Source organism: Salvia miltiorrhiza, chromosome 3 (genome assembly GCF_028751815.1).
Source record: "Salvia miltiorrhiza cultivar Shanhuang (shh) chromosome 3, IMPLAD_Smil_shh, whole genome shotgun sequence".
Classification (NCBI taxonomy): Eukaryota; Viridiplantae; Streptophyta; class Magnoliopsida; order Lamiales; family Lamiaceae; genus Salvia; species Salvia miltiorrhiza.
Window position 1 is genome coordinate 3,723,108 of NC_080389.1, and position 13,086 is coordinate 3,736,193.

General features: G+C 36.3%; 1 protein-coding gene and 2 long non-coding RNA genes across 3 annotated transcripts; 2 read left to right on the forward strand and 1 right to left on the reverse strand.

The window, feature by feature from the left end:
* Window positions 1–2,459: 2,459 nt before the first annotated feature.
* LOC131017100 (uncharacterized) lies at window positions 2,460–3,833 on the reverse strand. Its single transcript, XR_009099418.1, has 3 exons — window positions 3,324–3,833; window positions 2,895–3,059; window positions 2,460–2,823 (listed from the first exon to the last, which is right to left on the reverse strand). It is a non-coding gene; the product is annotated as an uncharacterized LOC131017100 (long non-coding RNA).
* An 839-nt stretch (window positions 3,834–4,672) lies between these two features.
* Window positions 4,673–6,918, forward strand: LOC131018112 (putative late blight resistance protein homolog R1B-17). Its single transcript, XM_057946835.1, has 2 exons — window positions 4,673–5,554; window positions 5,611–6,918. The coding sequence occupies exons 1-2, from the start codon at window positions 5,030–5,032 to the stop codon at window positions 6,916–6,918; spliced, it is 1,833 nt and encodes a 610-aa protein (XP_057802818.1). The 5' UTR covers window positions 4,673–5,029.
* A 3,841-nt stretch (window positions 6,919–10,759) lies between these two features.
* LOC131017051 (uncharacterized) lies at window positions 10,760–11,876 on the forward strand. Its single transcript, XR_009099367.1, has 2 exons — window positions 10,760–11,405; window positions 11,553–11,876. It is a non-coding gene; the product is annotated as an uncharacterized LOC131017051 (long non-coding RNA).
* Window positions 11,877–13,086: the final 1,210 nt, after the last annotated feature.

A 13,086-nucleotide genomic window follows, 5' to 3' on the forward strand; every position in this document is an offset into this window, starting at 1 on the left:
TTTTTTCTGACTGTGAGTCTGTGAGAAATTTCTCCTTCTTCGATATGAATGGCTTTGACAGTGAGGTTGTAAAATGATGGAGAATGTAAAAATGATATGGGCTGCGTGAAATTAGGGATTGTGATGAGAGAGAATGTAAAATAATAAGAGTAATTGTACAATTCTACCCCAATATAGTGTGAAAACGGAAATGTTGACTATTTAATTGTTTGCTCCACTTATTTTTCTTATTTATTAGTAGCCGTCAGATCAACATTTATCTAGGAACTAGATTTATTCTTTAATCTCTACACTAAGAGGATTCTTTATAGATCTCCACCCTAAGATTTGTGCTCATGTTGTGTGATATGTGGTGATTATAACATAGACAACTAATATATATATATATATATATATATATAAATACTTAGAAGCTTGTGCGCTCATGCTATAGAAAATACCTGAAGATGAGCTTGGTTTGGGCAATGTAACTTCCATGCTCATAATTACTGTATATAAATTTTAAAATCCTGCAAATAAATATTTGTTCTGTAACGCGACAATAATAAATAATAATAAACAAACAACAACAAAAAGGAATGTTAATAATAATTATAAGTATAACTCTAATCAAATAAATATAAACATATTGATATGACAGCAAAACAATTATATCATTGTATTTTATCAAAGCCTAACTATCTATCACCAATTATTTATTATCATCCCAAACCATCATAGTATTGTATATGAGATTAATCAACGGAAGAAAAGATTTGTTCTCGCGGGTCGGAAATTTTGACTTCGATGTCAACAGAAAGAGGATCAAGGTGAAAATTCTCAGCCTTTGATTCATCATTTCATTTGTATGTAAAAATAAAATGTTGATGAATCTGTACCGGCAATGCAGCTGTCATTGGAGAAGAAAGGATGGTCTTCAGAGAATAGTTTTTTATTTATTTGAACACCACCCAAAATTCAGTTACTTCAATTTAGTAATGTCATTGTATACTTCTACATGTTATAATGGATTCACCGGTTTCAAGGATTCTTCACATAGAAGAGATATTACAAGACATGCTTAATGATAAAGGAAGTTGAATATCAAAAAACACAAAAGATTCCAGCGAATATATAATAAAAATAAGTAATAATAATAATACAACTAAATTATATAAAAAATAAAATATAATGCATGGAATAACACAGCAAGGATTCTTGACCGGCCTGTAGCATCAGACAAAATGCAGTCATATTAATCCCTTCGGTATAATAGCACGAGAGCCTTAAAAGATGAAAAACACACATATATGATACTGATATACATATCCCTACTCAGAACAATCACATGAATGTACCAATGACCTCAAATTATAAATTTTACACAGCAGAACAGTTTTAAAGCCGAAAAACATAATATACAAAGGACTTAACTTCTTTCAAAATATATAATTGGCTATCATAATAATGTGCACATAACATATCTCAGAAACATCCTTGCTGCTATAGTTATCTACATATCAGAAACTCAATGGAAGGAATATAGCTATAAATTCGAAAAAAATTAAATATTCAAACACCAGATTACAAATAAACAACATGCCGATCGAACCTTTGGTTGGCGAAATATAAAACAAAGAGAAGGCGATGCTACGAATGGTATTGAAACGGTATCGAAACTCTTGCGGTGAATCTATAAAGTAAACGAAGCGAGAATCAAAACTAACCTCAAATTAACGGCCTTCGAAGAGGGGAGGCGGCGACCAGAAAAAGACTTAGAGCGGTGGTGAAGCACGGCGGACAGAAGGCTCAGAGCAGAGGCGAGGTTGTATGCGATCGGAGAAAGACTAAGAGCGGCGGTCATTATGAACTCTTTTGATCATGCTATTTATTCAGGAAGCAAATCCAATGGTTAATATGTTGTCGTCTTCTCATCTCAAAGATAAAGATTTTGATATATATAAATATATACGGATATATACAATTTAAAATATACAAATTAGAGTGAATATCATACACATTGCACCTCCAAAGTTACAAACGCGATTAGCTCTTACTTTCTTCCTAGCACCTTTCTAGAGTTTTTAATTTCAATAGCGCAACCTATCCTCTAATAACAGAGAGCAAAGAAGAGGGCAGCTCAATTTGAGCACGCAGCTTGTGGAAACAGCTCTTTCGAGAACTTGTGCCTAGCTCAATCAATGAGATCAAGAATTAAGCCAATATTTACGACAACACAAAACTTGAAAAATTTTACACTAAACTTCGAATGGAGAGAAATACAATATGCAGAAAGAGGCTAATGTTAAGGATTGCAAGTCGACCTTTTTTCATATGCAAATTATTGTTTTTGTTTCTATTTCTACTTTGTCCATGTATCGAACTGTCAAAGGAACTACTCAAATTATGAAGGACGAAACTTGAAAAATTTTACACTAAACTTCGAATGGAGAGAAATACAATATGCAGAAAGTGGCTAATTAATGTTAAGGATTCCTGGTAATGCTTTTGTTAATGCTACAAACAACTTGTATCAGAGCACAAGAAGCTTAATTTTTTCGTTGTACCCAACAGAACTAAATACATTCTTTCTCCGATTTGAACCCGAATAAGAAAGGTTAGATTTAGTTTACCAGAAATAATTATAAACATACGGAAGGATTTATATAATAGATTCAAGGAAGAGAATTCACTCTATTCTAATAATGCTTATGAACAGATGGAGCGAGAATCAAAGTTGACATCCATGTACCAAGAGAAACTAAAGTGATAGTAGCTACAGCTTGGGCCAATTCCAACGCAATGTTTTGCTTCTGCACCAGTAGATTTTGCCGGTATGTTCGCCTGCGCACGCCAACACATAATCATCATGGAAATCAACATCTGACAAAAGAGAAGAACATATGAATATCTACCTCAGATCAGCAATGATAATACTGATGTTACCTTGTGAATGTCGGTCTGCGCGACCATAAAAAAACTAAGAGAAGTTCAACATAACAAAGTCGAGCATAATGAGAAGAACAAATTGAAGTGCAGCAGTTATTCAAGCAAAGCCACACTGCACCAGCCATACACCTCTGCAATTGCAAACATCATGAGTTGTGTTAGTTCGATCGAATCTTTAAGCTAAAGCACATACACATATATATATTCGGAACTTAATTCCACAATGAAAAAATTGAGCCTTTAGCAAGGCGAAACAATATTTACTTACCATCAAAACAATTGAGTCCATTGCTATGCTTTGAAACTTGAACTCGTAATTCTAGCCTAAATATATATGCATTGAACATATATAGACTATTATGGTTAATTACTATGATTCTTTCAAAAGTGTCTACCTCAGATCAGCAATGATAATGCTGATGTTATCTTGTGAACGTCGGTCCTGCGCGACCAGAAAAAGACTAAGAGCGGCGGTGAAGCACGGTGGACCAGAGGCTCAGAGCAGCGGCGAAGCACGAATATCTGCTGATTCTCTTGTGCAGTGCGTCGTGGAGATCGGAAGCCGAAGGGGGGTGGGTTTTGGCGAGGAAGAAGAGGATGTCGTTCTTTGTGGAAGATTACGTCTTGCTGTATAACGTGGTTATAGGGTAGAGGAGATTTGATTTATAATAATATAGTATTAAATAGATGAAAACAAAAGGGATTATGTTGATTTGATTGAATTGAGGGATTATTGATGGAAAGCAGCAAAAAGAAATCTGGTGGCGTTGAAATTCGATGAAAACAAAGGGGATTGTGTAGATTTGATTGAATCGAGGGATTATTGATGGAAAGCAGCAGAAAGAAGTCTGGTGACGTTGAAATTCCTAAGAAAATATAATATGTAGAGGGGTAAAATAGGCAATCCACAAGTGGTGGCGTTGAAATTCGATGAAAACAAAGGGGATTGTGTAGATTTGATTGAATCGAGGGATTATTGATGGAAAGCAGCAGAAAGAAGTCTGCTGGCGTTGAAATTCCTAAGAAAATATAATATGTAGAGGGGTAAAATAGGCAATCCACAAGTTGTCCCATATAATGCTTAGGCTCTTTTTCTATTAGTATAGATAAAGAACACACTAATCTTTGTCTGTTGGTTGATCGTGTTCTTGAAAATACTATACACAAATTACTGCTTTATTGCTTTTGATAAGAAGGATATCATTTTCACAAATAAAATACTATACACAAACTACATTTGCAATATAACAATGGAAAATTATACAACAATAATCTTACTTTACTTCACATAAAGGTAGCAATTTCACTTCTTTAATAGGATTCGGCACTACAGTATGTCTTCTGCTTTCATAACTGTTCGTGTTCTTAAAAATATTATAATCTAGTCTACTTTTATTTTCTTCTAGATGACATTAGAAAAATGAAAAATCAATCAAGCAAAACCAGTTTTTTGGATGCCACAACTTTTCAAAATGATCTGTATTGTCATTTTCACAAAAAATACTCGATGAATACTGATCATCATCAATCCTGCTGTTGTTAGTCTTCCTTCATTTCATTTCCCAAAAACTAAAACAAAAGAAACCAAAAATTGTCCCTGAGAGATGGCCTATGCTGCTCTTGTCTCCCTCACAAACACCATAGATCGATTCCTTAATAGCAATTTATATTCCATCTCTGTTGAAGAAGAACAACAAATTAGATCTCTCCTTGAGTATGTTACCCCCTTCCAAGACTTCCTCGATAAATTTCCAGACAAGTTCAAGAGTTTGGAAGAGCGGATGAGGGAAGCGGCAAACGAAGCAGAAGATATCTTAGAATATCTTGTGTTGGAAAAGGTTTTCTTGTCTTCTGATGAAGAGTCTGAATTACACGATGAACTCGACCGAGGCACTGTGATTAAGGATATTAATTTGAAGATGGAAAACATGTGGAAGGAGTGCGGCCAAGATTTTCCAGACGACGAAGCTACAGACAACAGTTTGAAAGGACGAATTCGCAACGTAGTAAATGAAGCAGAAAAAATCAACAGCTTCTTAAAGTGGGAGAGAAATCACATTCGTTTCAGAGACAAGTGGAGATTTTTACCACCGAGTTCGCTATGTTCAAGTCCAGACTCCACTTCATAAACCACTTGAAAAAGATGGGAAGTGAAATTGACTCGATCATGGCGGAGGCAACTGCCGTGAAGTATAACAACAGCGACAAGGCTGCTTCCTCATCTGGACTTGCACCGCCCGACAGGGTTAGTGATGATGAGAAGCAGGAGGAAGAGGAGACTGACTGCTACCGTAGTTCAAAATACGAACTCCAGATGGAAAGGGTGATGGAGGAGATTGCTTTGGTTGCTGCACAAGTGAAGGAAATCAAGGATAGCTCCAGCAGCAAAGACGTTGAACGTGGTGGTGCTGACACTCCTGCTGCTCCTAGTTCATCACCCATCCACAAAGATTCCATGGTTGGTTTTGAAGATTATGTGTTAGACGTGAAGGATCGCCTCTGTGGAGAGCCATCCCGACTCCAAGTCATCGCAATCTGTGGTATGGGTGGCATCGGCAAAACTACTCTTGCCAGGAACGTTTATGATGATCCATTAACGGTGGGCCATTTTCTGATTCGTGTTTGGGTCACAATATCACAAGATTACAGTGCACACAGAGAATTCTTTCTAGCCTTCTGGAGTCCTTGAAGGAATACAACACAGGTGGATTGGGAAAAAGTGATGATGAAAAAGTGCACAAAATTTTAACTCGGAGGAGATATTTAGTTGTGATGGATGATATGTGGAGTGGTGAGGCATGGGATGTCGTCAGAAGGGTATTTCCTGATGATGGCAATGGAAGCCGTGTTGTGCTAACCACGAGGTTGTTTGAGGTGGCTTCTTATCCGGATTCTTCAAGGCTTCATGAGATGAGCTTGTTGAATGCAGAGCAGAGTTGGAATTTGTTCAAGCATAAGGTGTTTGTAGATAAAGAATGTCCTTCCAATTTAGAAGATGTTGGGAAGGAGATTGCAAGAAGCTGCAAAGGTTTGCCCCTCGCGATTGTGGTGATTGCGGGGCTTCTATCCACAGTTAGTAAGAATCCATCTTCATGGCAGGAGATTGCAGAAAAGGTGAAGTCTGCAAAAACTACAGAGCATGACCAAATCGAGGAGATACTATCTTTGAGCTACGTCGAATTACCTCAATATTTGAGGCCATGTTTCTTGTACATGGCTACCTTTCCGGAAGATGATGAGATCCATGCAAAGAAACTTATCAGATTATGGGTAGCTGAGGGCTTTGTGAAATATCCAAGCAACTCTGAAAGCTTTGAAAAGGTGGGAGAAGAGTGTTTAGATGAACTCATGAAGAGAAATCTTGTTTTGGTCAAAAAGAGGAAGTCTGATAACAGAATCAAAAGCTGCAGCCTCCATGATCTGATGAGGGACTTGTGCATAAGAAAAGCGCATGAAAGTCAGTTTTTCTTGAATCTGATGGATAAGCATGTTAAAAAGAAGCCTTTTAGAAAAAGGATAAAGAATCAACGCCGCGTAAGCATTAAATCTTCTCGTCTAAGATACCTTTCAGACGATGATGATTCAACCATCCATTCCATCAGATGCTCGGAATATGATTTAGTGAAACTGAACTTTGTCAAGGGTGTGAGGTTGCTGAGGGTGTTAGATACGGTACCTGCTGACGTGGAGAGCTCACCATCAGTGCATCAACTATGTGAGTTATTTCATTTAAGATATCTTGCTATTAACTATATGGAATCTATTCCTAAGGGATTATCGATGCTTAAGAATCTGCAAACCTTAATCATTGATAGAGAAAGGCGAGAAAAATTCTTAATTGCAGTAGTTCTTAATCTTGTGTTGGGTTGGGACACGCCACAATTAAGACATGTTCACTTTCACGGCACAATCTATTTTGAGGATCCAAGTGAAACAACTATCTCTCTAGAGAGGCTTCAAACACTGTCACTACTACAAAAACGCTCATAGATAACGGATAAAATCCGTTATCTATGACCCCAAAAAACCGATAAGTATAGTGGTGATATCTATGATATAGTCATACATAACGGTTTTTTTACCGTTATGTATAATAGTATAGATAACGGTACGATGCTCATACGTAACGGTACATAACCGTTATCTATAATAGTTATACATAACGGTTTTTCACCGTTATGTATTAAGATTTTACCGTTATGTATTAGAATTTTTTTTTGTTTTTTACCATCATAGTTAACAGTTTTTTGTACTTTTTATAACGATTTAAACCGTTATCTTTGTAAGACAAACATAACGGTAGGAACCGTTATGTTTTAATATTTTTACCGTTATGTATTAGAGATATATTTATTTTTTTTCATCATAGTTAACAGTTTTTTGTACTTTTTATAACGGTTTTAACCGTTATCTTTATTATTTAATATTTAATATTTTTTTTCAATTTTATGTTATTTATCTCAAGAAATAAATAAATAACTTATAAACAATAAAATGATAAAATCATCAATAACATATATTATATATAATACAAAACATTCATACATTATCATCCAAAACCTTCATACATAATGTTTTGAGCCTAACTCAAAAAAAAAAAAAAAAAAAAAAAGAAACTTCACAGAAGCACCTTCATGCTCCAACTTTGATGAGTTTCAGCAGCTCAACAACCTCTCTCAAGCTTCTAAGGGTAGAACATGTGACTCAACAAAGTGCAAGTTAGGATCAGTGCAACCAGAGAAAGATGGATTAGCATTAACTTAATAAGTAACCTGCAAGTTCTTCCTGTGAAAAGATATAGATAACGTGGATTAGTATTAACTTAATAAGTAACATGGATATAGATAACTAACAGCATTACGATTTCTAACAGCATTACGATTTTCTTTTTCTTTTCACCCGTTCCTCGACAATTTTACCTAATAGCTGGAAGGATGCATGTCTCCCAACACATAAGCATCAACAAATTCACTAGTAATAACACTATAACATTCAGAATCAACTAAATAGAAGCAACACAAACTCAAGTTTATATCTATGACATTCAAGTTCATGGTGAAGATTATATGCAGTAGCAAATTCACTAGTAATAACACTATGACATTCAGAATCAACTAAAATTGAAGCAAAACAAACTCTCAAGTTTCAGGCAAATAATCTTCACCATCAAGCATTCAAGCTTACCCATCAGGAGTCGCGAAACGCGCAAATTGGAAATGCAAAACAACACAAGTACTGCTGCTGCTGCTGCTGCGGCCGTGGTCGCGGCCCCTGCCCCTGCCCCCAAGAACCATGTAAAACAACAAACATTGAAAAGGAATTGCCTTCAGTCATATCCAGTTCACCAAACATAAAAGGTAAGATTGTAAATATAGCACATAACTAGAGACTGGTGATCACCTCCACTATATATTGCAGATAACTTTTGGGCTCAATTTTAGGAATTCCCAGTAAAGATTGAAAACAGATAAGTTAATGCACCAGATATAGGCAAGATAAGTAGCATGATAGCAAATATGACTCATAAAATAGAACTTATAACTCATAAGCTCACCAAAAAACCCCCTACAGATTGCTTTTATCAAACCATATTCCACTTTATGACATATTCTACTTGAGCACAATCACATAAATGCAACCTTTTCCACTATACACGTCTAGAAATTCAGGTGATACATCAGGCAAGAATTCAATGGAAAGAGACTGAAGGAAAATGTTCTTGACATCAACCTTGTTTCCACAAAGCACAATTGGTATAGTGAGTCCGATTACAATAGAAAATGTATAAACGGGTAAGGAACATAATTTATTTGAATTTTAAACAATTCAAATAAATATTTATTTATTATCTATGAATATTCACATAAGCATCCGTTCCTCGACAATGTTACCTAATAGCTGGAAGGATGCATGTCTCCCAACACATAAGCATCAACAAATTCACTAGTAATAACACTATAACATTCAGAATCAACTAAATAGAAGCAACACAAACTCAAGTTTATATCTATGACATTCAAGTTCATGGTGAAGATTATATGCAGTAGCAAATTCACTAGTAATAACACTATGACATTCAGAATCAACTAAAATTGAAGCAAAACAAACTCTCAAGTTTCAGGCAAATAATCTTCACCATCAAGCATTCAAGCTTACCCATCAGGAGTCGCGAAACGCACAGCATAAGTCTTCGGCTTCGCTTTATCTCCATAGAGGGACAGTCCAGCATTATAGTCCTACAAAATCCAGTAACACAGCAATCTATGAAATCAATCAATAAAATGAATCTATAATCCAGCAGGCATAAAATGCAGAATCTCTTGAACCTGAAATGAATCTATAATCCAGCAGGCATAAAATGTAGAAAGAAATACATAATCAAGCGAAGAAGCTACCTGAAATGGAAAAAATAGAGGGGAATGCAAGAACTGGATCTCCCAAACTGGAACTGAAACATGATAGTAATTCTAGGATGTCCAAATTGATCAGAAATCTTAAACATGCTGGTTTCTATTTCTTAGGTTGTCTAAGCTGCGAATCAAGCAAACAACTGAATCCCAACAACAATTCTCACAAAAAAAAATGATTGTTTATGCAGTGGAAAATATAATAACTAGTTCTAACCCATATTAAATCAAACAATTTTGTTAATAACTTTGAATCTAGTAAATTAGGATACGCTTGCAGAATTGCTCCAAGAATGAGGGTTACAATGACTCAAAGTGGCAGACAAAAAAAAAGTTTCAATCTTGCGGACAATATGTCATAAATTTCCATGTAAAACTGGTAAATCAGTGGAAAATTAGATGAAAAGCAAAGGCAAAAATAGCAAACCATGAAATGGTCGAGGTCCTTGTCGTGGAGGGGCTGGTGGGCGTGTCCGAGAACAGAGTACTTGGCGAGCATCTGGTGCTGGGCGAGCTGGGCGTCAATCTTGGGGAGCTGGTCGACGGGCGTGGCGATGCGGAGGCAGGCGACGTGGGCGGAGAGGAGCTGGTCGTAGAGAGGGTGGGAGAGAATGTCGGCCTTGCACCGCTCCTTCTCCCAGGCGCAGCGCAGTGGACGGAAACTCAGGCGGTGACGAAGGCGCGCAGGATGGAATAGAATCGAAAGAGAAAAAATATCAAAACCCTAGAGATTTAGGATTCTTGAGATTTAGGAAAAGAAGTAGAAAATGATGGAGGAAAAGAACCACCACTCCCATCACCGTGCCGGAGGCGGCGAGAACCGGCGATCTATGCGCAACCCCGCGCACCAATTTTCGATTGCGCGCTCGTCGACGGTAAAGGACGAACCAGAGCAAGCCCAACACTCGCCTTGCTCGGCCTGCTTTGGTGCTGCGAACAGAGGGCGGCGGTGGCCGGCGTCTCTGACGGCGATGAGAGCTGAGAGATAGAGAGGGTATTGGGCGGCAGCGGCTAAGTGAGAAACAAAGAGGGTTCAATTTGGGGAAATTTGGTGGGGGTTATTAGGGTTTTGATATTTTATAATAAAATATTAAATTTAAAAATAAATATAAAAAATACTAATACATAACAGTATTGAGGCGCTCATATATAACGGTTAAAACAACCGTTATAAAAAGACGCTAATAGATAACAGTTGTCTTAACGGTTCGATAATACCGTTATGTATGCAACTAATAGATAACGCTCATACATAACGGATTCACTAAAACCGTTATCTATTTCCATGGACAACACTACATAGATAACGGTTTTTTGTCAAAACCGTTATCTTTTCAAAAAATGCGCTCATACATAACGGTTTTCTAAAAAACCGTTATGTATGAAGTGTTATGTATGTGTAATTTTGTAGTAGTGTGTCCTATGTGTCACATTTGAGTTGCACTGAAAGGATCTTGAAAAAGATCCCAAACCTTAAGAAGTTGAAGATTGATTGTTCTGGGGGTGGTCATCATGAAGATGCAGCGTGTTTGAATGATCTGGTACATCTACACCAGCTCGAGAATTTGGAAGTATATGCTGGTAGACGGGTTGGATCTCGGCCAAAGCACTACAAGATTTCTTATCCTAGCATGCTGAAAAAGTTGAGTTTGATTGATTTGAGACTTCCTTGGAGCCACATGATTGTTGTTGGTTCATTGCCAAATCTACAAGTACTTAAACTAAAAAGTTGTACTTGGGTCGATGGTGACACATGGGAAACAATCGAAGGAGCATTCCCAGCGTTGGAAGTTCTTCTAATTGGAGGTTCAGGGTTGGAGAATTGGACAACTGAAAGTAGCCATTTCCCCAAACTCAAACGGCTACTGCTTCGTTCTTGTTGGGATCTCAATGGGATTCCAAATGATATTGGAGACATTTCAACTCTTGAACTCATTGAGGTTACTGGAAAAGTGAAAGAGTCTCTAATGGAGTCGGTTGAATTGATACGAGAGGAGCAAGAAGAATATGGAAACAACATCCTTCAAGTTGTCTGCAGTGCTAAGACCTAAAGATGTGGATTTGGATAAGGTACTGCCTTTCATCCCTTGAATTTGCTATTGGTCACAACTTTCCAAACTTAGTTTTTATATGATAAGATACATCTAGTAATTAAATTTACTATTGTTTGCTACATGCATCTTATCCTATTTTTATTCAATTTTGGTTATTTCACAGCCGGTGTTATGTGTGTTTTGTTGGCCGATCATCGGGTTTCAAGCTTTCAGAGTTTTGAGTTGATGATGATGATGACAAAAACATGCTGATGTATCTTTCTCATTATTCAGATTGAAAAAGAAAAGAGGATGGGAATGTGTTCTCATATTGAAGAGGTCCTCTTAAGCAATGAAGTTTGGAACTTGTTTTGATTTGTTAGAAGTTTTTTTCGCGTGTGAGTGGATAATGTTTTGAAGAGTGATAACATTGTGTCATTTATCATGTGTATATGTCAATGTTTTTAGAAAGAATGTTGATATTTCATATTTAGTTTCTTTTTTCCAAGATACTTTGTTGCCATTCAATCAACTAGGGTCCTTTATGAAGAATGTTGACAAAGTTAGAAATATCTCAAAACAGAGGTGATTGCTGAAATTGAGGGAAGAGAGTGAGGGTCATCTAATGACTTTGCATATTTCAGTTGATTATAATACATGTTGTAGGCTAATTAAATCATCTACTTGATGTTATAGGCTTAATCTTCTCTATCTAAGCATGTTGAGAATATGAAATGATACTGATATGGGCACTTAATTTGTAAGATTCCATACTTTCACTTTGTGTAGTTTTGTACCATCCTTTCTAAAAATAATTCATATGATAAATCTCATTACTCATTCTTGTTCATAGGATATTAAGTTAGCAATAGGATGTGAGAATTTTCTAAGTAATTAAATCACTAAATATGAAGCAGTTCATTGGATATCAAGAAGCTCTAACCTGGATAGGAAGTCGATTAATTCATTGAAGCAATTCCTCGAACACTTGCAGTGCACTGGTCTCGCAGCCTCGAGTCCTCTATCTGGCATTTTCTCGAACACCTGGCCCTCAATCAGATTCCAACTCCGATCCTCATTCATCGGAATTAGAAGGCTCTTCATGATCATAATCCGTAAAAAACTCCAAAATTCCATGCCCAAATCTCAGACTTAGCACAATTTTTCGGCTCAGAGTTATAAGCGCGTGCTATCTCAAAGTATATGTAGGAGTATTTATCTCAATCTTAAAATAACTCCAATTAAAAAAAAAACACAAAAAAAATCTTAAAATAACTCGTTTAGTCATTGTATACTTTATTTATATATTAAAAAAAATATATTAATTCATTAGATATATGATTACTTGATCTCATTTATCTCTAATAAACCATGCTATGTTCCAACAAAAACTAAGAAATAGTGTGCGTATGTTGGTCTAGCGGTAGGTGATTAATGTCTAAGGTGAAGTTCTGGGTTTGAGTCCACCGTAATGCGGTCATTAAATTTTTATATATACTAGCAGAGGAAACGTGCGTTGCACGTGTTATGCTTGATATTTAATATTATGCTAAAATTTAACATCCTATTTAATGTAATACTCAAAATATCATTGTAAAAATTATTATATACCTACTGAATTTTAAAAATAAATAATCGATTGCACTGCTTTGCTTTGCTTGCTCTTGTTTTTAGCCTTTAGGTGAGTTGGATGTTACAATATGATAATCAGATATTGT